We start from the raw sequence: 24,218 nt of genomic DNA, 5'->3' as shown, positions 1-24,218 counted from the left end.
TAAAAAATGTAAATCACAAGATAAAATAAGCTGAAGGAAAGTAAGTGCATGAAAAAGCTGCTCAACAGTATTAATCATTAAAGAAATGAAAATTGAAAAAAAAATAAGATTTCTACACCCCATATCAAAAGAGTTAGGAGCTAGAATGAATAATCACACCCATGTATTAGTGATAATATGAAAGTAAAACTCTTGTTTCTTGCTGGAGGGAATACAACACAGTACAATCTTTCCAGAAACCAAGTATGTGGTACTTTCCTAAAACAAATAAACCAGATATTGGTAGTTCTCACTTGTAATTTTAGCTACCTGTGAGGCAGAGATGGGAAGGTTTGTGGTAAGGCCAGTTTCAGCAAAAAGTTTGTGGGACCTCATCTCAACAAAGAAGTAGGTATAGTGATTTGTGCCTGTCATCTCAGCTACATGGGAAAGTTCATAAAACTCTGATCAGAAGTGAAGATATGGGTCAAGTGGTAGAGCACTACCCTTGAGCAAAAAAGCTCAGGCACAGCACCCACCCCCTAAGTCCAAGACCCAGCACCAGCATGCACGCGTGTGTGCACACACGTGCGCACGCACACACACACACACACACACACACACACACACACACACAGACAAAGGATAGGCAGCCGAACAAGAAATGATGCTAGAGTGGATGAGGGGGGAAAAGTTAACAGGAGTGGTTTTAAAAATGTTAAATGAAATATGGGCTGCTTTTATAGACTATTGTATAATTCTTGACTTTTAAGCAAATCAAATAATTGGGTAGTAGCAGAAAAGCAAAGCCTAAATAGTGGATCATCTTGATTATGCTTAAATATTAAACAGTAGTTACAAATTCAAGATAACAGAATAAAGAGAGATTAAAAGATCCTTAGAAAAAAGGTGGTGATTGAAATCTAGATCACAAGTGACAGAACTGATCATGCTCTGTTGCATAAATATCAAGAGAGGAAGCAGAGGATGAAATCAAATAATAGGAGGCATATAAATGCAGACCAAGACATAGGAAGATAATTCTATTTCTCTTGGACATATGAAGAAATACTTATTCAATGTATATATGTGATTTAGTTGAAGACTTCAAAGGTTTTCATGACATAAAGAAAAGTATAAAATAGCCATTACAAAAACAGGGGAAAGGTGCCACGCACCAGTGGCTCATGCCTGTCATCCTAGCTATTCAGGAGACTAAGATCTGAGGGTCACAGTTCAAAGCCAGCCTGGGCAAGAAAGGCTGTGAGACATTTATCTCCAATTAACCACCAGAAAATCAGAGGTGAAGCTGTGGCTCAAGTGGCAGAGCACTCATCTTGAGCTGCAGAGCTCAGGGACAGGGCCCAGGCCCAGAGTTCAAGCCCCACAATCGACAATTATAAAAAAAAGGTGTGGGGGGGAAGGTACTTTCCAGACCTGGGCTCTATATAAGTTAACTGCCTATTTCGTGATGTGTCAAATTTATTCATGCTCCCACATCCATAAGTTGGACAAAAAGCAAGTCATCAATAATAAAAGGACCTTGGGGCTGGAAAGGTGGCTCAGTGGTAGAGTGTTTGTCTCACATGCATGAGGCCCTGGGTTCAATTCCTCAGCAATACATAAGCAGGAAAAGCCAGAAGTGGCGCTGTAGCTCTGGTATTAAGAGCACTAACCTTGAGCAGAAGAGCTGAGGGACAAGCACCCAGGCCCAGAGTTCAGGCCCCATCACCGACAAAAAAAAAAAAAGAAAGAAAGAAAAAGAATAAGGACTTTAGTAAAGTAGGTGTGATGGAAAAATATAAAATAAGGTAAAGAGATTTCAAGGTGTCTTTTATTTTTGTTTTTGTTTTTTTGTTTTTTGTCAGTCATGGGGCTTGAACTCTGGGCAAGAGTACTGTCCCTGAGCTCTTCAGCTCAAGGCTAGAGCTCTACCACTTGAGCCACAGCGCCATTTCCTGGTTTTCTGGTGTTTAATTGGAGACAAGAATCTCACAGACTTTCCTGCCCAGGCTGGCTTTGAACCACAATCCTCAGATCTCAGCCTCATGAGTAGCTAGGATTATAGGCGTGAGCCACTGGCACCCAGCTCAGGCGTCTTACAAGAAGGTGTAATCATAATCATAGAAAGTGGGTTCTAGATAAGGAGGAGGTAAATGAGAAAAGATGGAAGCTAGAGCTCTAAATGAGAACTGTTATAGTACAGAGCTTGTATCAAATGAATTGAAATGATAACTGATGACAGTTGATATATTAAGTATCAGACCTAGCTTATTTGTAAATCATTTTTACTAGTCTATATTAATTGTACAAAGTAAGGAGTCTCACTGTGAGGACCTGGTGTTCTGAATAAGAACGCTGTAGCCAGGCATGGTGCTTGCCTGCAATGCCTGCTACTCAGGAGGCAGAGGAATAAGAGAGCAAAAGAGAGGACTGAGAGGGGAAAGAGGAAAAGGATGAGAGGAAAGCAGAGGAGAAGAGGGAAAAAAAGAAGAGGAGAGGAGGGAAAAAAAGAAGAAAAACTTCAGGGCACTCAGAATGGTACTTTGGAATCTAAGTGTTCAAGGCCAGTCTGGGCAATATAATAATACCTAGTCTTGAGAGTGAAATAAAAATTAAAACAAAAAAAAAATTGAAGACATATGATGGCTACTTTTATTATTGTGACTGCTGATTTGATTAGATGGAAAAGTATCTAGGGATAAATATATAGGTATATCTGTGAGAGCAATTCAAGAGAAGAGAAGATTAACAAGCAAGGAAAAACCTGACCTGAATTTGAGTGTTTTTATCCATAGACTGGAGACCCAGATGGAGTAAAACAAGTATAACAGAATCATGAGAACAGTCATTCTCTCACTTCTCATTCACTCACTACTTCCTGGCCACCACAATGTGTTCACCACACCCACCTAGCCACAATGGACTTCAACCTCTGAAACTGGGAGTACACTGAATCTTTCCATCCTTAAATTGTTCTCCAAAGCATTTTGTCCCCAAGTACAAAAAGTCTAAGTAACAGGGCATGAGCAAGAGCAGGGTTTGCCATTTTTCAACTAACAACTAACAATTATGGATATGATCTTTAAATATTCCAACTGAATGAACACAATTTCATTCACTAATTTGCTTATTTATTTATTTGCAGTACTGGGGATTGAATGTAGGGTTTTGTGTTTACTAGACAGGTGCTCTAGAACTTGAGCTACACCTCTGACCCAAATGTACACCATCTCAATCTCAATATTCCAGTGGTCCTCTAGATTTTCTACACTAAGGAAGGTTCAAGACATCCTCCCTTATTCAGGACATATCACACAATAAATATCTACTTGTAAATGCCTTCACTGTATCTGGTTAAGTCACCATATTGCATTTGTTCAGACATTCCCTTCCAGGTCTCTTTAAAAGCTTTGAGTAATTGGAGATACTTTTAGGGACCTTGTTCACAAGTGTTACTCAGGCACTCCACTAATTAAACCTTATATCCCAATATTTTTGCATTAGGTATTTTTCACATTGAATCTCTTGCCAAGGACACATCTCATGCTATTATCCTCCTCATTTCCACCTCCCATATAGCTAGTGGCATATGCCATGAGCACTTCTTTTTTAAAGAACACACTCAAAATCTATTCAATTGAAAGTATTGTAATAAATGTTACATGAATGTTTCTTTTCTACTTTAGCAGTTTAGTATCCTGAAAGTATCCAATAGATAGCCCCTGGTAATGAAATACTTCAAAAAGCCAAGCAGAGAACACATCTGTAATCCCAGAACTTCAAGTACTTAAGCAGGAGGATAAAAAAACTGCAATATAGCCTAGGCTACATAACACAATCCTGTCTTCAAAAACAGAAAAGAAGGACTGGGGGCACAGTTCAAATGGTAGAGTACCTGCAGTAAGTTTGAGGTTCTAGGTTCAAATCCCAGTACTTCCACAAAAAAAAAAAAAAAAAAAAAATGGGGGAAAGAAAGGCGAAAATAAAGACAGCATCAAGAAGCCTCTGGAGACATGGAAAGTACACAAAAAATATCAATTATATAAAAAAACTTAGAATGTATCAATAAACGTGAAATTGTACACATTTAAGGATAAAATTCAATACTGCTAACAAAGAAGTCTTGATTATAATTATCAAGCTTTATTTCCTTATCTACTCGGTCTTCACAACTCTTTAACAACATTATCATTAAAATAATTGTACAGGTGACAAAACAATCTATTCAAAGCTGTACAGTTAAAATTCCAACCCCAAACCACTAAAATTCGTCCAACTTGTAACTGGAAGAAATAAAACCAGCAAAGGCAATAATACTCACTAACTCAGGGGTCAGTTAAACTTTTTCTGTAAAGGCCCTGATTGCATGTACTGTGGCTCTATAGCCTTTTTACAACTATTCAACTTTGAAAATGTAGTAGAATAGTAGCCAAAAAAATACGCAAATAAGGGCTGGGAAGGTGGCTCAGTGGTCGAGCGCTTGCCTTGCATGCATGAGTCCCTGGGTTCAGTTCCTCAGCACCACATAAGGAGAAAAAACAAAAGCCAGAAGTGGCGCTGTGGCTCAAGTGCTAGAGTGCTAGCCTTGAGGTGAAGAGCTGAGGGACAACACCCAGGCCCAGAGTTCAGGCCCCACAACCGGACCCAAAAAAAAAAAAAATTATGCAAATGAATGAGCAGGAACGTGGTCCAGTAAAACTTTTCTTATATGCATTAAAATTTGAGTTCCATGTCATTTCACAAAATATTATATTGCTTTACTTTAATAATTAAAAAATGTGACAACTGAAGTGGCACTGTGGCTCAAAGCGTAGAGTGCTCGCCTTGAGCTGAAGAGCACAGGGACAGCCCCCAAGCCCAGAGAGTTCAAGACTCACTACCGACCAAAAAAAAAAAAAAAAAGGAAGAAGAAGGGCTGGGAAGGTGGCTCAGTGGTAGAGGGCTTGCCTTGCATGCATGAGGCCCTGGGTTCGATTCCTCAGCACCACATAAGCAAAAGGAAAAAAGCCAAAAGTGGCGCTGTGGCTCAAGTGCTAGAGCATTAGCCTTGAGGTGAAGAGCTGAGAGACAGCGCCCAGGCCCAGCGTTCAGGCCCCACTACTGGACCCCCCCAAAAAAAAAAAATGTGACAACTATTACTGGTCACACAGAAACTAGAAGCAGGCCAGATTTAGCCAAGGGTTATACTTTTCTGACTCCTAACTTGTGTGTGTGTGTGTGTGTGTGTGTGTGTGTGTGTGTGTGTGTGTGTGTGTGTGTGTGTGTGTGTGTGTGTGTGTGTGTGTGTGTGTCTTGGGGACTTAAAGGTTGGAACTCTAGGTTCACTTTTTCACTCAAGACTGGCACTCTACTACTTCAGTCATACCTCCATTTCTAGCTTTTTGCTGGTTAGTTGGAGATAAGATTCTCTCAGATTTGGCTGCCTGGGCTGGCTTCGAATCACAATCCTTAGATGTCATCTAAGTAGCCAGAATTTTTTTTTTATTGTGAAAATACTGTTACAATTACATGGGCAAGATAATGAGTACATTTCTTATCAAGCACTGTAGCCTCCTCCTTTGTTTCCCCTTGCCATCCCATCCTCCCCCCCCCCAAGTAGCCAGAATTATAGGCATGAATCACCACAGGCATGTACTTTAACTGAAAAGTTAAATATTAATGAAATGAATTCAGACAATCTACAGAATCTACTATTACTTACATAAATATTTTAATATAAAAATTTATGCACATGAATGAGTCGTTACCTTTTCTCTGTTACCACTTTTAATTTGCTCATCTTGAGTTACTTCATTTCATCATTGCAGATAATCTAAAAGAAAGACGTTAATGATGTTAAACATTTATACAGTCTGTCTTCTATACATTAGACATTGTAAAAGTAATACAATTGAAGATCTGCATCATGGACAATATAAAATTACATTGGTATGAGTTAGTCTTCCATGTTTCTGGCAGCTTATTTCACTGTGTGATTGTAACTATTAAGATAGTTAAAATCAGTTGCAAAAAAGTTATCAAAATTCTGAAGCTGGGTCTGGGAAGTTGGCTCAGTGGTAGAGTGCTTGCTTCACATACATGAGGTCCTGGGTTCAATTCCTCAGCACCACATAAGCAGAAAAAAGCCAGAAGTGGTGCTATGGCTCAAGTGGTAAGACACTGTCCTTGAGTTGAAGAGCTAAGGGACAGAGCCCCGGCCCAGAGATCAGGCCACACAACTGTCAAAAAAAACAAAAAAATTCTGAAACTACAAAAGTGCAGTAACCAAACAGGACAGTTTATGATCACACAATTTTTTTTATAATTTTTCTGATTTACTTTAAAACTATTCATCCAAACTTACCTTGAATATCTTTTAATTTTATTTACTAACAAATGAAATAATTATTACAAATCTAACAAGTCTATCACATATTTATGTGATATATACTAATGCTATATATAAGGGTAAACAAACATTCAAAAAAGCAGATTTTAGGTTGCTTCACTTGGTAAACTTAGAAGATTCAAGTTCTCCAAAAGTTGTTTTTTGGTTTTGCTTTGTTTTTTGGTCAGTCATGGGGCTTGAACTTTGGGCACTCTACCACTTGGGCCACAGAGCCACTTTAGGTTTTCTGGTGGTTAATTGGAGATAAGAGTCTCACAGATTTTCCTGCCTGGGCTGGCTCTGAACCATGATCCTCAGATCTCTGCCTCCTATGTAGCTAGGATTGCAGGCATGAGCCACTGCCACCGGCTTTCAAAGTTTTGTTTTGTTTTCCACAAACCATTCAATATACAAATTAATTAAGAGTCAATGTATACCCAAAAGATTAAAACATACTCATGTGTTTTCAAAGGCACTGTCACCTTAATAAACAGTTTTAAATCATTTCTACTTGACCTCTAAAATTACATTAACATGTATCATGAAAAGTTAACTGTGAATCTTGTTTGAGTTTTTTGGCACAGTCTTTCTCCAAGTAGGAAGTGCCCTCCAATTCACAATCTTCCTGCCTCAGTCTCTCACATGGTAGATTACAAATATGCATCACCATTCCTGACTGTCACTATAGATTTTATTAGAGTTGAAAAGATAAGTGTTGGGCACTTATACCAAAGCTGGTAAGAAATTATTCAAATTTGCAATTCACAATAAAATACTTCACCACAGGCATTCTCTCCTCTCCTTCCCAGGCCTAGATTGAAGCAGACAATAAACAAGAAAGAAAATAAAAAGGAAGACAAAGAAAGAGAAAGAAGAGAGAGAAAAAGAAGAAAGGAAGGAAGAGAGGAAGAGAGAAAGAGAGGGAAGGAGGGAGGGAGGAAGAGATGAGAAGGCAGAGAGAGAAAAAAGACGAGAGAGGAGGGAGGGAGGAACTAAGGGGTATAAGAGAATGGGTACCCTACCACAAGAACCCAGAAAAATGGCTACCCTCAAGACTCAAAAATGCCAAAGTAAACTTTTTTAATTTTATAAGAAACTTTCTACCTCCTCCATAGATGTATGCCCCAGTAATATGGAAAATAGTCAATAACCAGACATCTAAGCCCTGGCAAATAATCTAAAGAAATGTAAAGAAGGGTGCGGGGAGGGGAGGAGGTGGGAAGGAAGGGATGGTAGGGAAAAAACAAAGGAGGCAACAATGCTGAATAAGAAATGTACTCATTAGGGGGCTGGGAAGGTGGCTCAGTGGTAGAGCGCTTGCCTTGCATGCATGAGGCCCTCAGCACCACATAAGCAGAAAAAAGCCAGAAGTGGAGCTGTGGCTCAAGTGGTAGAGTACTAGCCTTGAGCTGAAGAGCTCAGGGACACCCAGGCCCAGAGTTCAAGCCCCATGACTGGCCAAAAAAAAAAAAAAAATGTATTCATTACCTTTCTCATGTAACTGTAAGCCCTTTGTACAGTATTTTCACAATAAAAAACTTAATTAAGGGGCTGGGAAGGTGGCTCAGTGGTAGAGTGCTTGCCTTGCATGCATGAGGCCCTGGGTTCGATTCCTCAAGCACCACATAAGCAGAAAAAAGCCAGAAGTGGTGCTGTGGCTCAAGTGGTGGAGTGCTAGCCTTGAGCTGAAGAGCTTGAGGGACAGCGCCCAGGCCCAGAGTTCAAGGCCCATGACTGGCAAAAAAAAAAAAAAAAAACAAACAACAACAACAACAAAAAACTTAATTAAAAAACAAATGTAAAGAAACTACCTCAAAAAATTCTGCTTTATGAGATTTAAGTATCTCCTCATACAAAAAGTAAATAAACCTCAACCCTATACTCCTAGATCTAAACCAGTGCATTCCTTACATTCTACTTCTTACTACTAAAGTCTAAGGCCAAGGCACTCCAGAGTAAAGAAAAACCCTTTGTGAAAGTTTGTGCTCAGACAGCATGGTGTAATAGAAAGAGCAGGTATCTAGAAGCAGAAATGTTGAATTTTACTGTTTGTGGTGTAACAAACTGTAACAAGCAAGTGGGGACAAGAAATCTTATATGCATGAGTAACACTGACCACATATTTTACATTTTATTTTTTCCCTTTTCTGGGTCATTTTTATCAACACAAATCATGTTAATATTTCTGTATCTTTAGGAAGAAAAGACAGCTACTGTCCCATTTCTCTCCTCCTGAAAGCAGCCAAGTTCATAGTCACTGCCAACAAGTCCTCTCTTGCCAATCTCTCTTACTTACACTGCAATCAGGTTTCCCCACCCTACTCTATCAACACAGTTGTGGTCAGTAACATATGACTTCTATGTTACTAAATCCAAGTGTCATGTACCAATCACCTCACTTGTCCTCTAAGCAGCATTTGATACAGGCCTTCTTCTCTAAAATACATCCTTCATTTGGCCACACTCTAGTTTTCTGTCTACCTCACTGAAAACTTCCAAGCTGACTCAGGGCTCAGCTCTTTCTTTCCTTCTAACTAGTCTCTTACTTAGTTATGTCACTTAGTTTCCTGAACACTTAACATGTCATCTGACATCATTAGTCATAAATTTACCAAAGCCATTAATCTTCTGACCTCTTCCAAGTCTGCTCCACTCTTGCTTTCTTCATCTGATTTTTAAAAAATTCTTTACCTTTCTATTGCTCAGTCCAAGCCTGGACTTCACTGTTATCTTCAGTTTTATACCCGTTCTCCATCTAATCCATCAGGAAGTCTTGATCATTCTAGTCTCCAAAAAGGAATCACCTCATCATCTACAACTACCATAGACCACCATTAATCACTAGTCTCCCACCCTTCATCCCTTACAGTTTATTCTCAACACAATATCCTAGGCAAACCTGTGTAGGGACAGGGGTATCCTGTGGCTTGAACTCAAGTACTGGGTGCTGTCCCCTGGGCTGCTTTTGCTCAAGGGTGTGTGAGTATAAGTGTGTGACTTGTGGCTTGAACCCAAGGACTGGGTGCTGCCCCGAGCTGCTTTTGCTCGCGCGCGCGCGCGCGTGTGTGTGTGTGTGTGTTGTAGCTTGCACTCCTGAGTGCTACCCGAGTTGCTTTTGCTTGTGTGTGTGTGTGTGTGTGTGTGTTTTGTAGCTTGAACTCAAGGACTGAGTGCTACCCCTGAGCTGCTTTTGCTCAAGTGTGTGTGTGTGTGTGTGTGTGTGTGTGTGTGTGTGTGTTGTAGCTTGAACTCAAGGACTGGGTGCTACCCCTGAGCTACTTTTGCTCAAGTGTGTGTGTATGTTGTAGCTTGAACTCAAGGACTGGGTGCTACCCCTGAGCTGCTTTTGCTCAAGTGTGTGTGTGTGTGTGTGTGTGTGTGTGTGTGTTGTAGCTTGAACTCAAGGACTAGGTGCTACCCCTGAGCTACTTTTGCTCAAGTGTGTGTGTATGTTGTAGCTTGAACTCAAGGACTGGGTGCTACCCCTGAGCTGCTTTTGCTCAAGTGTGTGTGTGTGTGTGTGTGTGTGTGTGTGTGTGTGTGTGTGTGTGTGTGTGTGTGTGTGTGTGTGTGTGTGTGTGTGTGTGTGTGTGTGTGTGTGTGTGTGTGTGTGTTGTAGCTTGAACTCAAGGACTGGGTGCTACCCCCTGAGCTGCTTTTGCTCAAGTGTGTGTGTATATTGTAGCTTGAACTCAAGGACTGGGTGCTGCCCCTGAGCTTCTTTTGCTCAAGGATAGCACTCTACCACTTGAACCACAGCTCCACTTGTGGCATTTATGGTAGTTTATTGGAGATGAGTCTCATGGACTTTCCTTCCTGGACTGGCTTGAGATCTCAGCCTCCTGAGTAGCATAGGCATAAACCACTGGCACTTGGCCTACCTAAGTCTTTTTTTTTTTTTTGGTCAGTCATGGGTCTTGAACTCTGGGCTTGGGCACTGTCCCTCAGCTCTTCAGCTCAAGGCGAGTGCTCTACCACTTGAGCCACAGCGCCACTTCCAGTTTTCTGGTGGTTTATTGGAGATAAGAGTTTCATGGACTTTCCTGGCTTTGAACCGTGATCCTCAGATCTCAGCCTCCTGAGTAGCTAGGATTACAGGCATGAGCCACCAGTGCTGAGTCTTTTAAACCCTCAGAAGAAGGAGAAAAAGTAACCATGGTGAAAATCTTGTCACCACTCACCTTACTGCCCGCCCTACAGTGCTGTCCATTTCAATGGTCTAAAGGAACACCTACCTCTAATCATCACCTCGCTTACCTTAGCCCCTACTTACAACTCCACTGGCTGACTCTATAGACATGCTTGCTGAGCTTCCTGGCTTTCCTCCAATATGCGAGGGTTCACTCTCTCACCTTGGTGTCTGTTCAAGCTGTTTCTTTGGCCTGAACTACTACTCATCTGCCAAACATCGCAATGACTACTTCTATCTTTCTTTGCTCAATTATCATCTTTCCAATACAGCCCATCACAAGCATCCCCTTTCATACTATGAGCCACACCTGGATCCTACTATACCCATCATAACTTACCTACTGTGCCTTCCTCCATAACACTCACTGACATCTAACACATGATATAAAAATAAATGAATACTTATACCATGGACTGAATGGCAATGTCCCTTCTAAACTCATGTGATGAAATCTTAATCACTAAAGTGTTAAGAGAAGAGTCTTTGGGAGACCTAATTAGGTCATGAGGGTGGCATCCTCAGGTATATAGTAATTAGTATCCTTTTAGAAGAAACTCCTGAGAGCTAGCTTGCCCCTTCCATCTATGAAGCAGGAAACTGGCCCTAACAAAATACAGAAGCTATTAGTGCCTTCATATTAGACTTGCCCATCTCTAGAACTATGAGCAAAAATTTCTGTTGTTTATAAGCTACCCAGTTTACTAAGTTTTACTATAGCAGCCCAAATGGAATAAAAGCTTTGAAAACTGCTATTCCTAAGTGGTTACACATTCAAATCAACTCTTAAAGGAAAAATTATTTTCTTTCTCTAAACTTTCAAATGTTCAATACAAGTGCCATTATACTACATACATCAATCTTACAACCTAATCTACCTCAGACCCTTACCATCTTATCTCCACAAATGACTTACAAAAGCAACCATAATCAGCACTTTTATTTCCTCAAGATATTAAGGGGGGCTGGGAAGGTGGCTCAGTGGTAGAGCGCTTGCCTTGCATGCCTGAGGCCCTGGGTTTGATTCCTCAGCACCACATAAGCAAAAAGAAAAAGCCGGAAGTGGCGCTGTGGCTCAAGTGGTAGAGCACTAGCCTTGAGCTGAAGAGCTGAGGGACAGCGCCCAGGCCCGGAGTTCAGGCCCCACGACCAGACCCCCTAAAAAAAAAGATATTAAGGGGAAAAAATAGTAGAAATATAAGAATCCAAACATAAATACTGACGAATTCACATGATAATCCTGTTTAGGGGCTGGGAAAGTGGCTCAGTGGTAGAGTGCCTTGCATGCTTGAGGCCCTGGGTTCGATTCCTCAGCACCACATCAGTAAAAAAAGCCGAAGTGGCACTGTGGCTCAAATAGCAGAGCGCTAGCCTTGAACTGAAGAGCTGAGGTTGTGCCCAATCCCAGAGCTCAGTCCCCACACCAACCAAAAAAAAAATCATATTTAATATTTCAAGTAGTACGTGCTTAACTTTTTTTTTTTTAATGGTAGTACTGGGGCCTGAACTCAGGCTCTAACTTTGCTTTTTTACTCAGGGATGAAGCTCTATCACTTAAGTCACATCTCTACTTCCTGTCTTTCCCTTGTTCATTGGAGTTAAGAGTCTCATGAAACCATCTCAGTTTGCTGAGTAGCTAATATTACAAATGTACCTCCCTGAAAAATGTCATTAGGCAGTTTCTACTGTTAAATAACTTCTGTAAAACATTATTCTAATGAACAATGATCACTTTCACTGTTAAACACTAGAATTATTCTTGTGAAGTGTGGGCAACTAGGGAAAGCATGCAGTTGAAGATGGTTCTATCAGGGAAGCTAGGAAACAAAAGCAGTATCATTTGTCAGCCAAAGAAAGACCTTAAGAAAACCATAGACTAATATTCCTAATGATCACTGATTAAAAAAAAAAAAAATTGGGCTGGGAAGGTGGCTCAAGTGGTAGAGCGCTAGCCTTGAGCTGAAGAGCTGAGGGACAGCACCCAGGCCCAGAGTTCAGGCCCCATGACCGGACCCAAAAAAAAAAAAAAATCTCGCTGAGCGCTGATGGCTAATGCCTGTAATCCTAGCTACTCAGAAGGCTGAGATCTGAGGATCCCAGTTCAAAGCCACCCCGGCAAGAAAGTCTGTGAAACTCTTATCTCCAATAAACCACTAGGAAACCGGAAGTGGCGCTGTGGCTCAAGCAGTAGAGCGCTCGCCTTGAGCTGAAGAGCACAGGGACAGCGCCCAAGCCCAGAGTTCAAGCCCCACGACCGAAAAAAAAAAAAAAAAAAAACTGCTGTTGGCAGGAATATATGTATATGTGGTATACATATATATATGTGTATATATATATATATATATATGTGTGTGTGTGTGTGTGTGTGTGTGTATAGGTGCTTTAGAAAACAGTACAGAAGTTCCTCCAAAAATTTAAAAATATCATCACCCACATGACCCAGAAATTTCACTTCTGAATATATACCAAAATAACTGAAAACAAGGTCTAGAAGTGTTAATTGTACATCTACATTCATAGCAAATAGCAGAACTGGTCCAAGTGTACATTGACAGATGAATGGCTAAACAAAATGCAACATAATGCAACATAATGACTGTGTTAAACATGGAAGAAATTATGCTAAATGAAACAACTCAGTCACACAAAGACTAAGCACACATGATTGCACTCATATAATATACTTAAAGTAGTCAAACTCATTGAGATGGAAAGAACAATGACTCTCGCTAGGGGTTAGATGAGGTAGGGGGAGAGGGTCAGTGTTAAGAGATAGAGAAGTTTTGGTTTAGGGAAAAGAAACAAAATCTGGAGATGAATGGTAGTAATAACGCCATAATAATATGGATATATATGACACCACTGAACTAATTACATGAATTAAAGAGGTTAAAATGGGTGTGCATGCCAGCTCACACCTATAATCCCAGCTTCCAAGATGTGGAGATCTAGATGATAGCATTCGATGCAAAGGAATGAAACACCATCTCAACAAACCAGCTTGGTGTGGTGGTGATCTGGTGATCCCAGATTCTAGAAGGCTTAGGTAGGAGGATCTAAATATTGAGGCACCAAACAAAAAATGGAAGATTCTATCTGAAAAACAACTAAAGCAAAAAAGGATTGGAGATTATGCCTCAAATGGAAGAACACAGGTATAGAAATTGCAAAGCCCTAAGTTCAAACTCCAATACTTCAAAAAATTGAAAGGGTGGGGCTGGGAAGGTGGCTCAGTGGTAGAGCACTTGCCTTGCATGCATGAGGCCCTGGGTTCGATTCCTCAGCACTACATAAACAAAAAGAAAAAAGCCGGAAGTGGCGCTGTGGCTCAAGTGGTAGAGCGCTAGCCTTGAGCTGAAGAGCTGAGGGACAGCGCCCAGGCCGAGAGTTCAGGTCCCACGACCGGACCCCAAAAAAAAAAAAATTGAAAGGGTACATCTTATTCATAGTTTATAATATTAATAATTATTAAATCAAAATATGAACCTTATGTTTAAAACTGGGAAAAACATCAATATGTAAATAAACATTAAAATCCGATGAATTTAAAACAAAAGTAGTTCTCACCAATGGAAAAGAAAACCTAGAAAGTGTGTCTATTATACATTAATAAATTTTAAATATTGCTGACAAAATATCTGACCAGGTAGTACATACCTGAAGTCCCAGCTATTGCTGAGAATCTGAAGTGGGAAGCCAGCCTTAGCTACACAGTGACACCGTGTCTCAAAAAGTAATAATATTCTATTTAGTCTATTTAGTCTCTAAACTGTACTATATGCAGGAAGTCTCCAGATTATTCTAACAGTATTCTACTGTAAATGTGAGATCTTTGGAAGATGTTATCTGTATTAAAGATTCTGATCTGATAAAGTTGGAGCTACTCTAGACTGACTAGGACACAATGATAGTAGAGAGACAGTATATCAAGAGCCTCAATTATCTTGGGCTATCTTAAGCTCTCTATAGCCAATTACCTTAACTTCTGTATCAGACCAAACATTCCTGAGACTAACAGATTAACTGCTTGGAATTTATCACAAAGTTTTTCAGCCTTCTAGCTAGCCTTCAACATTAAGCTAGTATTATTACTATATACAGTATTTGAAGCCTACCAGTGCTTCCACTAATGTAAAACGTAATGGATTGATTTCAATTATTCTGTGAAGTATGAAAGTTTACATAACTTCTTCCATAGTATAACATGTCCTTTAGAACAATTGGAGCCGGATGCTGGTGGCTCAAGCCTGTAATCCTAGCTACTCAGGAGGCTGAGATCTGAGGATTGAGGTTCAAAGCCTGACCGGGCTGCAAAGTCAATGAGACTCTTATCTCCAACTAATCACCAGAAAACCAGTGGCTCAAAGTGGTAGTGCAGTAGCCTTGAGCTGAAGAACTCAGGGACAGGGCTCAGGCCCTTAGTTCAAGCCCCACAGCCAAAAAAAAAAAAAAAAAAAAAAACAGAACAACTGGAAAGCATGTCCCCAAGCAATGGTACTCACTCTTATTTGGCTCATTTTGCCTTTAGAACAGCATTAGTTGATTTAATGCAATATCTTTTATTGGTATTATAGCTTTTATTCACAACAAAACCCACAGCCATGTATGTTTCATAACCTTAAATCACTTTCCCCATAACTGTAGCATGGTTCATCCTTAGCATGAAGTAAGAAATCAACAGAGATTATGAAGGTAAACCAAGTTGTTCTTTTCTAGTTTATAAGCTGGATATTAAGCTTGCCACACTGTGCTTCACTATTTAGACTCAAACTCTCAAAAAGCTAGACTTGACTGCAAATAGAAATGGAGTACCAAATCTGATCTTTATTTTTATGTTATCATTTTATATTGTAAATGAAATTAGATTGTAAAAAAAGATTGTGGTACTTCGGCATCAGCAACTGACTATAATCATTAAGAAATCCCTCAACTTTCTATGAATAAGTTTTGTGGTGCTTAATTTTTTTAATAAGGCCTTTATTATGATTCTAAAGTCTTAGTTAAAAATAGATCAGAAGCTAGGTGTTAGTGGCTCACATCTGTAAATCCTAGCTATTCAGGATCTGAAGAATCTGAGATCACCGCTGGAAGCCAATCCAGGCAGACTAATCTGAGACTCATTTGAACCATCAAATGACAGAAGCAAAGGTGTGGATCAAATGGCAGAATACCAGCCTTGAGGGAAAAGGCTAAACCAGAGCCCAAAGACCAGAGTTCCAACCTTAGTACTATCATAAAAATAAACACAAGAACAAAAACAAATAACAGACCGGAGACTACCCTTCTTAATCAAAGTTTTGTAGAATTCTCTTTATGACTTAAACCCAGTAGTTCTCCAATCCAGTAGTTCTCCAAGTGTGATCCATTGACTTCAGCAATCTGGACATCTGGACACTCTTGGGGGGACGGGGGGGACGGGGGGGGGGGGAGAGAAGGGAAGCACAAATCAAAACTATTTTGTAATATTAAATTTAAAATTTAAATTACTGGTATCTTAAAACAAGGTACAGTGATATTGGATGGGGGGATTGTTGGGATTGGGGGAGGCGGAGGCAGTATAACCTAACAGCTTACATTTAGAAAAGCATTACATTTGGAAAACCTCCATAGAGCCTTTTGCTGTTATTTTTCAGAGAGGATCTCCCTTTTTCTGCCCAGAACCTATGCTTATTGAGTACCTCCCACCTATGCCTTCCAGGTAGCTGGGAATACAGCCCTGTACCACTACCTCAGCTTGTTTGTTAAGATGGAGTATTAATAACTTTTTGCCAGACTGACCAGGAACCATGATCCTCTCAATAGTTTGTAATATATCTCAAACTGTATTTTTCACCCTCAAACATAATCATTTATAAAGAAAAAAATAGAAGCTTTCACTTCAGTATGTCTTTAAATAATATATTGTCTCAACCATCGAAGTTACATCCTTTTAATATTCTACATGACAAGATGAAACATATGCATGAAACATTTCAGCCTTACACTAAATTCTAATAGGTGATGGGTGCCCAAAGGAAAAATACTTCCCTAACTGAATTCAGAATTTGAATTAGCCTCTTCTTTTTCTTTAACAATCACTATTATGAAAGAATGTCTAAAATACTCTGCTTGTTGAAATTTGAGTATTCTAGTAGTTTTTCTCACAAAGGAACAAAGGAAATCTGCCTGTTGCTTCAAGGAAACAACTGGAAGTCATTTTTGTTGCCAATAACAAAAGCTAAGTACTGTGTGTGTGTGCATGTTGTGTGTGTGCGTGTGCACATGCACACACACACACCATGCACACATACACACACAACAGTCCTAGAGCTTGAATTCAGGGCCTGGATGATGTCCCTGAGCTCCATCTGGCTTAAGACTAGCTCTCTACCACTTGAGCCACAGCGACACTTCCAGCTTTTTCTGAAGAGTCTCCCAATTGCAGATGAGTCTCATGGACATTACTGCCTGGGCTGGCTTTGACCAGCAATCTTCAGATCCCAACCTCCTCAACACCTAGGATTACAGGCATGAACCACCAATTCCTAGCAAAACATGAGTTTTTAAACAAACATCAGAACTTGAGAAAATTCATATCCACTATCATGTCTAAACCTGGCAAGCTTCTCAGTAATCTGTAATGGGATGGGCAGTAACAGAAACAAACTTACTTTCTTGAGTACTATATAATGAAATATGTCAACATTTGGAAAATGTTCATAACTGAACTAATATTTTCAAATGACCCACAGAATTATGTTACAAATTCAGTCATGGATATTCACTGAACAAATATTTAAAAATGACCAAGGAATGATATTACAAATTCAATATAAGATCTATTCAAATTTTAGACCCACCCATTTGAATATAAAACCATGGGGGGGGGGATCATGAAATATCTAACAAGAACATGCAATTCTCTGAAAGGGCTATTAATAAGATCTTCCCTTTTCCAACCATTATCTTCATGCAGCTGGATTTTCTTTACATATACAAATTTCAACATACTGCATTAGACAGAAAGCAGAAGCAAAAAATGAATAAAATGGTTAAAATAATCACCATTTGTACAAAAATTTACAAAAATGAGAGTTGGAGGTGTAGCTCATGTTATCTAGTATGTGAATCCCATCCAGAGCAACAACACCAAAAAAAAAAAAAAATCACAGGTAGTGGGGGAGAGAAACAAAAAGAAAAAAAACTGACTAAACATAAAACTATTGCTTTTCATTGTTACTTCTTGCTTGATAAAAGTTGTTTCTCATTAAAAACATTATTTACATTAGCATACCATAGTTTTAATAATAACCATTTTAAGAGGAACAGAAAATCAACTTTTCATTTATAATATAGTAAATATAATTCACAAAAAATTTGAGGAACTTCTTCAATAATCTAAGGGGAGAAGGTAGGGTTTGTTTTCAACTCAAGGCTTTCAGACAGGCACTCTATTGCTTAAATCATACATCCAGCACTCTTTGCTTTTACTAGTGTTCAAACAGGATCTTGTGTTTTCACAAAGCCAGGCTGGAGCACAATCCTCTCATTATGCATTTTCCAAGTACAATAGCTAGAAAGACAGGTGCTTACATCCACACCTAGCTTTATTTTTTTTTGTTTTTAATTTTATTGTTAAGGTGTTGTACACAGGGGTTAGTTATATGTTACTTGTCCATCAGTGTTACCCCTTCCCTTCCTTGTTATTGTCCCATTATCCCTTCCATCCCCACCCCCCACAGTCCTACCCCCACCCCCTAGCCCCTGGAAGTTGTAAAGTTTGTTTCCAATATACTGTCTTGTGGCTATCTTTGTTTGCAATGGGTCATCCTGTGTCCTTGTTTCAGCATTTTGTTATTCCCCTTCCCCTCTGTAGATTAGACATCTGTGTATACAAGATGCAGGGTAACAAAATTGAGTACAATTAACAGGGGATATGCCATAGGGGAAAGAACATACAAAGGAGGGGGTTGGGAAGGTGGCTCAGTGATAGAGCCCTTGCCTTGCATGCCTGAGGCCCTGGGTTCAAATCCTCAGCACCACATAAGCAAAAAGAAAAAAGCCGGAAGTGGCAGTGTGGCTCAAGTGGTAGAGTGCTAGCCTTGAGCTGAAGAGCTGAGGGACAGCGCCAGGCCCAGAGTTCAGGCCCCATGACCGGACCCAAAAAAAAAAAAAAAAACATACAGAGGAAACAACAAAAGATAAACAATGACAATAAAGACAGACCTCTTGCCCATATTGGGGTTCATTTCCTTAGCATTGTTTTTTTTGGGTCCAGTCGTAGGGACTAAACTCTGGGCCTGGGCACTGTCCCTCAGCATTTCAGCTCAAGGCTAGCACTCTACCACTTGAGCCACAGCGCCACTTCCAGCTTTTTTCTTTTTGCTTATGTGGTGCTGAGGAATCAAACCCAGGTCCTCATGCACACAAGGCAAGCACTCTACCACTGAGCCACCTTCCCAGCCCTAGCATTTTCTTATATGGTCATTTGTACATGGTTTTTGAGCTTTTTAGCTCATCAGATAAGATTATCCTATATTTATTTTTGTTTTTGTCTGTACTGGTCCTGGAGCTTGAACTCTAAGCCTGAGCACTGTTCCTGATCTTTTTTTTACTCAGGGGTCTCTACACTTGAGTCACAGTTTCACTTCCAGCTTTTTGGTAGTTAATTGTAGATGAAGAGTCTCAGGGACTTCGAAATGAGATCCTTCAGATCTCAGCTTTCTGAGTTGCTAGGATTATAGGTGTGAGCAATCAGCAGCCAGCATCACACCCAGCTTTTTATTGTTTGGGATGGAGGTCTCTGTTCTGCCTTGAATCCTTCCAATCTAAGCTTCCCTCCTCAATAACTTTTTGAGAGTGACAGATGCTGAAATACGAAATATTAGAATGGGGGCCAGAGGCATATCTTAAGTGACAGAGTGCCTGTCTTAGCAAGTGCAGTCCTCAGTTCAAATTCCAAGATTTTGAAGAAAACAAAAACAAACACAAAATCATATGGAGTACTCATGCAGCTATCACTGATCTAAAAATCTTATTCCAAAATACTAAAATCTAAAACTTTGACCAGTATGACATCACAAGTGTAGAATTCACAGGTAACTGACCTTCAATGTACTGAAAACAATGTCACATTAAATAATCTTTGACCTATGTATATAAGGGATATAGAAAATGCAAATGAGGGCTGGGAAGGTGGCTCAGTGGTAGAGCGCTTGCTTTGCATGCATGAGGCCCTGGGTTCGATTCCTCAGCACCACATAAGCAAAAAGAAAAAAGCCGGAAGTGGCGCTGTGACTCAAGTGGTAGAGCGCTAGCCTTGAGCTGAAGAGCTGAGGGACAGCGCCTAGGCCCAGAGTTCAAGCCCCACAACCGGACCCAAAAAAAAAAAAAACAATTTGCGGGGCTGGGAAGGTGGCTCAGTGGTAGAGCACTTGCCTTGCTTGCTGGAGGCCCTGGGTTCGATTCCTCAGCATCACATAAGAAAAAAACCGGAAGTGGCGCTGTGGCTCAAGTGGTAGAATGCTAGCCTTGAGCTGAAGAGCTGAGGGACAGAGCCCAGGCCTAGAGTTCAGGCCCCGCGACCAGACCCCCCCAAAAAAAACAAAAAACAATTTGCATATATTGAAAGCACCATATGATATTCTTATCAGATAAACATATATCCCATTAATATAGATAATAATTTTGGTAGCAGCATAGGACAAAAGGTAATACCCAATAGCAAACTCAAAAATAGTGAAAATTAGCAGCCACCACTACTAGGAAGAAGACAATCCAAGGTTCTGTCAGAGGGACAGGCAAGCAACATCAGCAGCTAGCAACATCCCAGAGCACCCAGCTCAGGAGCTAGCTGTTCTATTTAAAACTGATTTATATGCATCCAAGGCAGGACAGTGAAACTAATCTCTCAGCCTCAAAGAAGAAAATGTGTCATGGCAAAATTAAGTCTGTACTAACACAGGTCTGCCTAATTTTTTTCAGCCTAATAGGCCTCTGGAAGACTAAAGAAAATATGTAGTGGTAATGATACTTACTGAGCACTTATTACATCTTAGGCACTGAGGTGTAAACAATTTTTCTATGAATTAACACAAATTTGAGTTCACCTTAAGGGTTAACACATTATCCCCAGTTTTAAAGTCTAGAAAATCAAGGCACAAAGAGATTAAGTGTCTTCCCCAGAGTCAATCTGGCTCATGCCCCAACTCCTTAGCCATTACACTGCAGTACACTGCAGTACCATTAATACATGAAGTTTAAAGTTTAGTGCCCACCATGAGTATAGGCCCCAACACCAGCACACAAAAAATTCAGTGCCCACCGTGGACAATTTTACTTTTTTTTTTTGGTCAGTCATGGGGCTTGACCTCTGGGCCTGTGCACTATCCCTCAGTTCTTCAGCTCAAGGATAGTGCTCTACCACTTGAGCTACAGCACCACTTCCTGTTTTCAAGTGGTTTTTATTGCCAATAAAAGTCTCACCGCCTTTCCTTCCCAGGATGCCTTTCAATCCCAATCCTCAGATCCCAGCCTCCTGAGTAGCTAGGATTACAGGTGTAAGCTCACACTAGACAATTTTATTGTTTGCACTGATACACATTGCCTGACAGAAGTTCTCAACTTCCAAAGGACTCTCTGCACATTTACTCATTATTTATCTCAACTCAACTTCCAGGTACTGAGACACTTCAGGCAAGAACAATATATTTTCAAAATGAATATTGTGGAGAAAGTTTAAAAACAAAATCCAAAGCCAGGCGTCAGTGGCTCAAACCTATAATCCTAGCTATTTCTGGAGGCTCCAATTACAAGTCAGCCCAGGTAAAAAAGTCTGTGAGAGGCTGGGAAGGTAGCTCAGTGGTAGTGTTTGCCTTGCATGCATGAGGTCCTGGGTTCGATTCCTTAGCACTGCATCAGCAGAAAACGCCAAAAGTGGCACTGTGGCTCAAGTGCTAGAGCGCTAGCTTTGTGCTGAAGAGCTGAAGGACAGCACCCAGGCTGAATTCAGGCCCCAAGACCGACAAAAAGAAAAAAAAAAAGAAAGTCTGTGAGACTCTTATCTCCAAAAAAAAAAGACAGAAGTAGCACTGTGGCTCAAGTGATAAGAGTGCTAGCCTGAGCAAAAGCAGCTCAGGGGCAGCGCCCAGAGTTCAAGCCCCAGGACCAGGGAAGAAAAAAAAAAAGATTAAAAACAAAATCTAAACTGTAGAATTCAAATTTAAGATTTTTATAAAGCTTGGACATTCTTTTATTTTTACTAATAAAGATAAATCATTATAACACACTAGTCTAGCCAGACTTTATTCTAAAGAGATTGCCTCAATTCAAGCCTAATAGGAAAGCTTTATAAATACATATCAAGGGATGGGAAGATGGTTCAGTGGTAGACTGCTTGCCTTGCATGCATGAGGCCCTGGGTTCGATTCCTCAGCACCACATAAGCCGGAAGAGGTGCAGTGGCTCAAGTGATAGAGCACTAGCCTTGAGCTGAAGAGCTTAGGAACAGCACCCAGGCCCAGAGTTCAAGCCCCTCGACCCACAAAAAAATAATAATGATTTCATTGTTTTCCAACGCTGATCAAACACAAAGGTAACTGTCTATTCCTCTGTTTTCGAGTTCAACTCACACTGCAGTTCTGATGTGGGATGAATGAATCCAAGGCAGAGTTTTGAGGTCACTAACAATGTACCTGTAACTTCACCAGAGTCTGATTCAAAATAATGTAATGGTGAACCGCAAAGGTCTTTAGAATTTTCTACCTTTAGGATGAGACATGAGGGATCAATAAGGCAGCACTAATTATCCCACTACAATCCTGCATGGAAACACTTGCAGATCTTCCAGAGCTTGCATTGGTTTTAACACTTGGCACATGTTGTAAAGTACATGCCATTTAAAGTGCTTTAAATAAATTATTTCTTTTTTGGTCTACTAAGCTGAAAACATTCCACAACATGATTGTAAAAATAACTTTCTGGCTATAAGAAAGAAAAACGGGGGAGGGGGGAGCGCGAAGAAAGGAAGGAAGGAAGGAAGGAAGGAAGGAAGGAAGGAAGGAAGGAAGGAAGGAAGGAAGGAAGGAAGGAAGGAAGGACGGAGTTAAGAATTCAGAGGTTAGCAATTCAAAGGCTATCTCCATTTATAAATCGAGATTTATGAAATATTATACACAAAACAATATTCAGATTTATGTGACAAGAATCATTAAGCTGCCCAAAGTCCTAAGTACGATCTGTCGTTGATTATTAGAATGCAATACCTGTACAACTGTAAACGGAATAAAAAGAAGAAAAAAAGGACAAATACTCTCCTGCTAAAGATTTCCGGATTACCTTCAGAGGCTTGAGCAAGCTATTTAGTCAGAATAAAAAGGGAAAATGCGCTTGAAATTATGAAAATATCAACATTTACATCAGTAACACTGTGATATTTTTCAAAAAAAATCCATTGTTTATGATTTTATGTATCACTACCTCACAATACTGTGAAGTCTGTGAAATGTATGTAATCACTTAAGCACAATAAAATATTGCTATAAAAAAAATTCCATTCTGTAACGATGGCCAGAAAAGCAACCGCACCCACCCAAAACCCTCCAGTCGCTAAGAGGTCTAGAGCTCACATAGAAGAAAAGCCCCCCACCCTGCCCCACCAGCCCCCAGTCCCCGGCATAGCAAGCTTTGCGCAGGGGGCCCCCAAGCCCTGGACACTAGCACCTGAGAACCCGCACCCCCCACACTGTCACCCTACAGGGACCTCACTCGGGTTCCAAGCCAAGCCATAGGGCTCAGTTGTAAACAGAAAACACACTTGTGTGCAAACCACGCCGCAACAGGACGGCCGCCGACCACACCAACCACGCCCGCCAGGCAGGCACTGGTCCGCCAGGCAGGGCTCACCGCGCACCCGGGTGGGGGACGGGAAGGGCGGCGCTCGACACCGCCCCTCGGCGAGGTGCGCGGGGCGATGCGGAGACACGCGCTCGGGCCAGAACACCGCCTCGGCCGGAAACCGGGGAGCGGACCGGCGCGAACGGGCGCGGACGGCCGGAGCCGGCCGCAGGGGGGGCGAGGGGACGCGGAGGGGGTTAAGAGGGACCAGAGGCCCGGGCCGGGACAGTGTTCCTCCCAGACACAGCCCGCCTCCCACCCCGCCACAAGCGCGTCACACGGCCCGTCCGGTGAGGGGCTGCGGGGCCCGGGGATCGCTCTCCCCCACAGCCCACCGCCGCCCGCGTCTGCGGCCGGACAGCCGAGGGGCTGCGGACAGAGGCGCCGACCGCCGAGGGACGCTCACCGGCTGCAGACAGGGCGCTAGCGGGGACTGCGCTGGGCCACCAGGAGAGACCAGGCAACCAACTCCGTGCCCGCAGCACCCGCCGACGGCTGCTCTCCGGGCGCGCCGCGGAGCTCTCGCCGCCCGCCGCCGGGTGTTTTCATACAAACCCCGGTGGGCAGGAGCGGCGCAGGCGGCGGAGGCGGAGGCGGCGGCGGAACCGGCCCGCATCCCAGGCAACGTCAGCGCGGCGCCCCGCCCACCGCACGCCCTGGCTGGCGGGCTCCAGCGCGCGGGTCCCACAGAGCGTGCGCGAGGCGGGGCGTGGCCCCGCATGGACCGGGGTTGCGTTCGCGGGAAGGGCTAGGCCGGAAAGGAGGCTCGCGAGGCGCGTGCGCGGGGCGGGGGTTCGCGGCGTGAAG

At 41.6% G+C, this 24,218-nt stretch overlaps 1 protein-coding gene across 2 annotated transcripts in view; it reads right to left on the bottom strand.

Annotated features, from left to right (window-relative positions):
- Agtpbp1 (ATP/GTP binding carboxypeptidase 1) overlaps positions 1-24,013 on the bottom strand; it is a 176,252-nt gene extending 152,239 nt beyond the window's left edge. For both annotated transcript variants that reach the window (XM_042671080.1, XM_042671081.1), the window contains exons 1-2: positions 23,818-24,013; positions 5,730-5,794 (exon numbers count right to left, since the gene is read on the bottom strand). In XM_042671080.1, coding sequence (XP_042527014.1) covers positions 5,730-5,761 — 32 coding nt within the window. In that variant the 5' untranslated portion in view covers positions 5,762-5,794; positions 23,818-24,013. The remainder of the gene's footprint in view (positions 1-5,729; positions 5,795-23,817) is intronic.
- Positions 24,014-24,218: the final 205 nt, after the last annotated feature.

This window comes from Dipodomys spectabilis, unplaced genomic scaffold, assembly GCF_019054845.1.
Source record: "Dipodomys spectabilis isolate Male_0828 unplaced genomic scaffold, ASM1905484v1 ptg000597l, whole genome shotgun sequence".
NCBI lineage: Eukaryota > Metazoa > Chordata > Mammalia > Rodentia > Heteromyidae > Dipodomys > Dipodomys spectabilis.
This window is presented reverse-complemented; position numbering and strand designations above follow the sequence as displayed.